This window comes from Cnephaeus nilssonii (genome assembly GCF_951640355.1).
Source record: "Cnephaeus nilssonii genome assembly, chromosome: 2".
Taxonomy (NCBI): domain Eukaryota; kingdom Metazoa; phylum Chordata; class Mammalia; order Chiroptera; family Vespertilionidae; genus Cnephaeus; species Cnephaeus nilssonii.
The window spans coordinates 90,396,575-90,404,872 of record NC_137073.1 but is presented as its reverse complement, the minus strand read 5'-3'; the positions used below and the strand labels follow the sequence as shown (position 1 = coordinate 90,404,872).

General features: G+C 43.7%; 1 protein-coding gene across 1 annotated transcript in view; it reads left to right on the top strand.

Annotated features, from left to right (window-relative positions):
* Positions 1 to 3,311, top strand: part of FASTKD3 (FAST kinase domains 3) — a 5,771-nt gene extending 2,460 nt beyond the window's left edge. The window contains exons 3-6 of the mRNA XM_079797953.1: positions 14 to 187; positions 1,337 to 1,406; positions 1,699 to 1,813; positions 3,073 to 3,311. Coding sequence (XP_079654079.1) covers positions 14 to 187; positions 1,337 to 1,406; positions 1,699 to 1,813; positions 3,073 to 3,171 — 458 coding nt within the window. The 3' untranslated portion in view covers positions 3,172 to 3,311. The remainder of the gene's footprint in view (positions 1 to 13; positions 188 to 1,336; positions 1,407 to 1,698; positions 1,814 to 3,072) is intronic.
* The last annotated feature ends 4,987 nt before the right edge of the window (positions 3,312 to 8,298 follow it).

Sequence of the window (8,298 nt, the reverse complement as noted above, 5' to 3'; positions counted from 1 at the left end):
TTACAATTTGTAGGGTCCAAACTTCTTCCTAAATATCAAGTGAAATCATTTCTTACTCCGTGCTGCTCCCTGGAGACGCCTGTGGATTTTCATCTTTATAAATATGTGATGTTTGGATTGATTGACCTTTTGGGAGCAAGATCGTATTTTGCTTCAAAAGTGTTAACACCCTATTATTACACAATAGGTGAGTAATAGAGGGTTTTGTTGATTACTAACCTTCAGCCTTCATTCCCATTTGCAATATTTGCAACTTAGTAGCCATAGAAGGTCTGGAAATACAAAATGGACTTGCCTTCCCTAAAGGCGAAGTGGAACCAGGGTGTGCAGTAGGGCTGAGTCAAGACTGCCTGGGGTTGAGTCCCCACGTGTTAGCCACATATAGCAGACTGTCTTTGGGCAGAGTTTTTAACCTTTTCTGCTTGCTGCTTTCTGTAAAATAGGAGAATAGTGGCTTCTTAGACTTGTTTAAGGGTTATATGAAATAATGCGAGTATTACAGTAAGTGCTCAGTAATCGTTAGCTGCTGTTGTACGCTAGGCCAGTGCTGTCCAGTAGAGTAGCCCACTAGTACATATGGCCACTTACATTTAAAATAATTAAAATTAAAAAAAATTCAAAGTTCAGTTCCTCAGTCACATTAGCCACACTTCCAAGTGTTCAGTAGCCACAGGTAGCTCACGGCTGCCATATTGGACAATAGAGGTATAAGTGTTTCCATCATCATGAAAGTTCTGTTGGACAGCACTGACCAGAGTCCAAGGCCTTCTGCCCTTACAAATTTGTAAAGATTAATGACTAAAAGAAAATCAGCTCAAAGAGGACAGTGTTTTACGGCTCCTCTCACATCTCACTGTCCTCGGGTATGGGCTCCTTTTAGAAGAGGAGCGGTAGAGCATCAGTGGGAAGGAAGGGAGCCTGTCCATTCTCTGGGACCACATGTTGGGGTGCAGGGATGCTTTACTCCCCTGGTGGCTCTGGGTGCTCCAGTGAAGAAAGGTTCATTGTGCATAGGTGTCTAGCATTGCTTAATTTAAAGGATTTTCTTCACTGGATTGAAGGAGTCAGTTGTGTGAGTGATTCTTGTTATCCCCCAAATAACTTGAGCACCCACTCCTTGTTTTTGTGTAGTTAGCGTTCTTAGTTTCAGGCTGACTTGGTTGATTATAGGCCCGGTTACGTTAAAAATCTCACCATTGTCTGGTGTGGTCATTACTTTGCAGCCTTCAGCCAGTTGGTAAATGCAGTGTGGAAGAATGCAAACAGACGAGGAGGCAAGGAAGATAGTGTTTGTGAGGGTATCACACGAAGGATTTTTCCTTTCTTCTCTCACCAGATGTTGAAATTAAATTAGATGAAGAAGGATTTGTATTACCATTTACATTTCATGAAGACGTACATAAAAGGTAAGAAAACTTTTGTCGTTAATGTTACTTGCTGAGGATAAACAATGATTGTCTTTTTAAAGTGAAAAAAAATAATCAGTCTAAAAATTAAAACTACTTTGCAGCATACCAGTTTTGGAAAATATTTGTAACATTATATGAAACTCAATTGAGTGTTTTCTTGACAGATTAAAGGATAACACATTCATTATTTACTTATAGGAATAAGCAAATCCCAAATAAACTCTGGCAACTAAAAATATGTAAATATATTGGGTTGTTTTGAAAATGGACTCTCTCTCTGATTTTTCAGGGTAGCACTGTGTATTGATGGTCCAAAAAGATTTTGTTTGAATAGCAAACACTTACTGGGAAAGGAAGCTATTAAACAAAGACACCTACGCTTACTTGGTTATCAGGTTGTTCAGGTATGTTTGTGTCTTTTTACTCCAAAGCAGTGTCTATTTTAGATTGCTTTTTCCAGGTTACTAAGTGGTCTATCAGCCCATTTATATTAAGGTCAAGAGCATTTTATTTTATTGAATTTATTCGGGGGGTACATTGGTTAATAAAATTATAGGTTTTAAGTGTACAGTTCTATAATACATCATCTGTATATTTTATTGTATATTCAGTTACAAAATTATTGGAATGTCTGTTTTAATTTCCACCTGATTTTATGAATAAAAGTGGACAAGATAGCCCATTAAAACCAGTATCCTCATTACCACTTAGTGTTTAAGGCCTTACTTGTATTTACATCATAAATCACGGCAGAAGGTCTCATGTGAGGAGCCACAGTGAGTGGACGTGGAGCTTCCCTAACTCTCTAAGCCAGTGGTCGGCAAACCGCGGCTCGCGAGCCACATGCGGCTCTTTGGCCCCTTGAGTGTGGCTCTTCCACAAAATACCACGTACGGGCGCGCACGTACACTTCGATTGAAACTTCGTGGCCCATGCGCAGAAGTCGGTTTTCGGCCTGGGCGAGTCTATTTTGAAGAAATGGCGTTAGAACACTCAAAGGGCCAAAGAGCCGCATGTGGCTCGCGAGCCGTGGTTTGCCGACCACTGCTTTAAGCTGTCCACCAGTCTGTCCTCTGCTTTCCTGTCTGGTTACTCTTCTCCACTCCATTTTTCTACATTCTCAGATTAATTTTCCTAAAACTAATCGTGCCAGTGTGTGTTCAGAGCCTTTATGTTTATTGCTTATTGCTTAGGTGATAAAGTCAAAGCTCCTGGGCGTCTCAATGTCCTAGGCCCTCTGCTCTGGGAGCTGCCCGGAGCTGACAGCCAGGCGCTCTGCTCTGAGCTCGGGGGCTGCTCCCCTTCCGTCAAGCCCCCTCCATTCTCTCTGGCCTTTCTCCCTTTGTCCAGCTGCTTCCACCACCACACTGGTCTCCCACTCTGAGTGTCTGTGGTCATTCATCAGCTCCCAGGTCAAGTCCACCTTTCACCCTAATCTGACGATACCAGAGCCCAAATTTTCTTTGCACGCTCTGCTTTGTATTTCCTGAACCTAGGTGCTGTTGTAGGCACTGGGGCTACAGGATGAATACGCTAGTGCGAGCTTTGCCCGCCAGGAGCTTACATTCTGCTGTAGAGGAGGGCGAGAAACAAGTAACCAAAAACACCAAGGGAGTTTCCGATTGTGAAGGATGATGACAAATTTCATTTTCCTCCTTTACAGATTCCCTATTATGATATTGAAACTCTAAAATCAAAACTTGAATTGGTGGAATATCTACAAAGGAAACTATTTTCTCAAAATGCTGGCATTTGTTGGTAAGGAGAAGGAATACTGGCTTCAGAACTCATATCGTGAAAGAACTTGTGTTTTCATGGGACTCAATATAAGAAAAAGAATATGATTTGTGAAATAGCCCTTTCTTTATGGACTGATGATCTGGAAATGGTCTGTAGTTTTACTTATGCCATGTATATAATTATTGGTGATAAATTTAAAATTAATTTTAATTTAATGTAATTATCATAAATACTTTTATACAATAAGCAGAATTAAATCAAGTATAATAAAGTATGTAAAGAATAAATTGTTATTATTAAATCTTCTGCCTTGTAATAGCTATCTGCTAACTGAAAATATGCTCTTTAGAGATCTTAGTTTCCTCTTCTAAAAAATGTAAGGAAAAAATTTTATCTCCCTTGTCCTTTTATATTTTCTTAGAGGAAATAATATATGGTGAGGAGGAGGAGTGAGAAAAACAGACTAGAGTCCTTTGAATCCTATCTAATAAAGAGGGAATATGCTAATTGACCATCACTCCATCACAAAGATGGCTGCACCCACAGCTGAGGCCAAGTTCCCATAAAGAGCCTTAACGAGCAATCAGCAGGGACCTGAGGCTACACCCTCCCCCGCCCCTGTGGGGCTTGACAGGGGACCTCAGGCCACGCCCCCCACCTGACAGGGCTGACAGGGGACCTCAGGCTGTGCCCCCCACCCTGCGGGGCTTGACAGGAGACCTGAGGCTGCGCCCCCCTGCCGGTGGGGCTTGACGGGGGACCTGAGGCTGCGCCCCCTGCCTGGCAGGGCTTGACAAGGGTGGGACTGGCCGTGTCTGGATCTAGCCCAATGGGAGGCGGGGCGCAGCTGGTTCTGGGTCTCATGCGATTTTGAGGTGCATGTGGGTGGGCAGGGACTTGACTCTGGGTCCTGTCTTGAACCCCAGACTCTGACAGGAGGAAGGCTTTCATATACATTTTACTAATTTTCTTTCATCTCTGACATTTCTATTATAGAGAAAGGGCAAGTAGCAAAATAGTAAATTATTTCCTCTCATCCTTTTTTAATGTGCACGAATTTCGTGCACTGGGTCACTAGTATAAACATAATTATAGAATTATGCAGAAATAACCCTTTAGTTATTAAGAAAACATTAATATGGGAGCTTTTATCTTTTTTAAAAGTTAAGTTTTAAAGACTTAAAATAACTTATTAGAGTTTTGGGGAGGAGGCAGGCCTCCTACGAACTGTGGAATTGGACATAGGTTCTTCCACCAGCTAGTTCTTCAACCTTGAGCAAGGAGACAACCGCTCTCTATCCCTCACTCACTGTGCTGAGTCACTCACTGTGCTGAGCCTGTGCGTTGTGTGAGCCTCAGGGCTGTGTGACTGAGGTGCTCCTCCCCTTTCACGGGTGAGTGGACCGGCTCAGAGAGGATGACTGTCCGGCTTTAGCATTTCATGCCTCACAAGTGGTGAGATTTAAAGCTCATCTCGAGAAGCAACATACTTTAGTGGCTAAGAGTTCTAGCTTCACCACTTGCTAAGGGAGTGTGACCTTGAGCCTGTTTCCTCAGGGGTACTCATAAATAATAAGGGGGTTGTGAATAGTTTCCAGAACTGCCACAACCAAGTACCATAAACTGGGTGGCTTGAAACAACCCAAATTTATTTCCTACGAGTTCTGGGGACTGGAAGTCCATAATCAAGGTGTCTGCAGGGCCATGTGCCCTTGAAGCCTCTAGAGCAGCGGTCGCCAACCTTTTTGGACCTCACAGGCCACCAGTGGTCCACGGACCACCGATTGGTGACCGCTGCTCCAAAGGTTTCCTTAAACCAAAGGTTTCCTTTCAGCTTTGTTGGCCTCAGGCATTCCTTGGTTTGTGACAGCATCACTCCAATTTTTGCCTCCATGTTCACATGCTGTCTTCCCTGTGTGTGTGTGTGTTTGTTTTACCAGCCTTATGGGATTAGAACCCACTCTAAAGACCTCATCTCCATTAAATCTGCAAAGGCCCTATGTCCAAATAAGGTCACATTTACAGGTAGTGGGGGTTAGGACTTCAATATAGCTTTTTTTTTTTGGGGGGGGGGGAAGGGGGGCATACAATTCAACCCATAACAGGTTGAAATGAGAATTAAGTTAGTTAATAAATATAAAACCCTTAGAAAGCTAGAACAAAATAAGCACAGTCTATGTTAGCTAGTTTAATTGGTCTGAATTTTTACCTCATCATGCCATATACTTCACTTTTCCCTTTTGAGTCACTTTATCTTCAGAATAGCAAGTGGAGACAAGGTAAGCTCTAAGATCATTCTTTAAAGTTTATGCCTTTGAATACAGAGCGGGGAGACATGGAAGCAGATGGAGATTGAGCAGGACAGAGGTGCTGTGGATTCTGATGTGTCTGTGCACCCAGGTGACCTTGTCACTCCCTTCCTAGGCCAACCTCACTGCACTGCCTCTCTCATGACTAAGCTCATCCCTGGGTATGATACAACCCTGAACTGTGAAGTACACACCTTATAGTTTAAAGAGGGGACAGAGGTGATCACAGTCTGTTATAAATTATTCTATATAATAAACCCTAATATGCAAATCAACCAAACGGTGGAACAACCAGTCACTATGATACACACTGACCACCAGGGGGCAGACGCTAAACGCAGGAGCTGCCCCCTGGTGGTCAGTGCGCTCCCACAGGGGGAGCGCCGCTCAGCCAGAAGCTGGGCTCACGGCCTCTCCGGCCTCCGCGGCGGCACTAAGCCGGGCACTGGGCACACGCTGGGCTGAGGGACCGCTCCCCCCAACCCCCAGTGCACGAATGTTGTGCACCGGGCCTCTAGTATAAATGATAAGAAGGAAAGCACAGCCTAATATGTTCTTCCACCTTTTCAATTTATCTAACTCCCTCTCATCCATCATGACCTTTTTTACTGGTTGATCTAATTGGAATCAGATACTCCTTTCTCTGTACTTCCCGTTACATCCTCTGTTGAGCCTTTGCTCCTTTGGGCTCTCCCCTACTCACTTCCTTCATTCAACAAACATTCACTAAGCCCTGACAATGCTGGGCGCCCAGTAACTGCTGGAGCTCCAGAGGGAAGCGGATAAGAGCCCTGCTTGAGGGGTTAGGAGTTGGGGGAGGTAAATAAGTGAGCAGATGATGACAGTGATGAGCCAGCGGGCACTCCTGAAGCATGAGCAAGACTCTGGGAATGCAGAAGGCCAGGCCTGCCTGGGGAGTGAGGGACGCTTCTTGGTGAGATTGGCGAGCTGAGTTCCAGAAGGAAGCAGGGAGGGTCCATGTGGGGGAAGAGCATTTCAGGCATTAGTGGCCAGAACACCCAGTGCAAAGCACACAGGCCAGTCATAGGAAAAGAGGTGAGACCTCATTGGCACTGTTTGATTTAAAACAAATTTTCATCCTGAAAATCTGTGTGTGTATTTATTATACATAATAATTTAGGCCCAGCTGGGTGTAGCTCAGTGGTTGAGCACCAACCCAGGAACCAAGAGGTTACCGGTTCGATTCCCAGTCAGGGCATATGCCCAAGTTGCGGGCTCGATCCCCAGTGGGGGGCGTGCAGGAGGCAGCCAATCAATGATTCTTTTTCATCATTGATGTTTCTATCTCTCTCTCTCTCTCCCTCTCCCTTCCTCTCTGAAATAAATAAAATATATTTAAAAAATAATTAGGTTAATAAATAAGATTGCTGATTTTCCCCATTGGCTTGAGTTTATCAAGGTCTGTCAAATTATAAAGCCAAGTCCTTATAAACTGAATTCTCATGTCGCTGAATTTTAATGTCTACCTATCCCAGCAAAAGTGATGTGATTATGCTTGTTGAAAATACATATCGAGCTCTGGCCACTGTGGCTTAGTTGGTTGTTTTCCCACGCACCAAGAGGTTGCTGGTTTGATTCCAGTCAGGGCACATGCCCGAATTGTGGACTTGATCCTCACTAGGGGGTGTGCAGGAGGCAGGTGATTGATGTTTTTTTCCCCTCTCTCTCCTCCCTTCCTCTCTCTCTCAAATCAATAAAAACTTATTTTAAAAAATTACATATTCAGTCTTGTAGCTCATGACCTTTCAAATAAGGTTTAACCTTGCTGTAGTATTCAAGAGTAAATGCAAAGACAAGTAAATCAGAGAAAGAAAAATTGGTGAAAAAAATTGTTTTACTTGCAAGCAAAAGCCTTGAAGCAGGGATATGTATCCCTAAGCACAGTGGTATTTATTTTTCAGGCCTGCCACTAGGGGGCAGCAAAGGTTAGGACTTGAACAGTGAGAGAGAGAGAGAGAGAGAGAGAGAGAGAGAGAGTGGGAGAGGGGGAGGGAGGAAGCAGGAGCTGTGGAAGGGTGCAGAGACACTTCTGCCTGAACCAGGCCTAGACAGGAAAGGGTCAATGGTGTGCTGAGATGAAGAGATGCCTGTTGGGGTGGGAGTTCTTTGACTAGGATCCTACCTTCCGAATCTTTCTATGCCTAGGTGCATATGGAGAGTTGGTAAACATCTGTTCAATGGACAAAAGAACAGGAAGGAGCAGAATTCAGCATATTTAATAGATTTCTTAGAAAATAAGAAATCAGTTCCCTCTAGAAAGCTACCCGCACTGGAAGACTTTGTGTACAAATGCAGGAATGGGCTATTGGGTCTGTGTGGTAAAGGAAGTGAATTAGCCTCAAAAGGCCGAGATTTCCCCAAGCTGGAAACATACCCAGTCCCGTTCAGAGTCTAAACACTCAGTGTAGAAGCGTGAAATGAGACACACCTTGTAAATCCTTGGCCAGTACCTGGGAAACAGTAAATGCTCGGTAAGGCTAGTGGGCCATTACTATTGGTGCATGTGTTGTGTTTCATTCTCAGCTAAACATCATTACAACGTTGTGAGTGTGCATGTCAGGGATGCTCTATAAGGAGGAATATGACTCACTCGCTAGTTACAACTTCTAGGGCTTCCACATGAACCTGTGGCAATTGCTTTGTTAATTAGTATCAAGGACATCGTGCTGAGAAACCTGCTTTTTGAAATCCTAGAGCCTAACTTAATAGCCTTTTTATCAAATACCTATATGATTACAGTAGTATAGACTCATTACACCTGAGGGCAATTCAATGATCAGTGTAAATATCCTATATAATAAAAGGGTAATACGCAAATT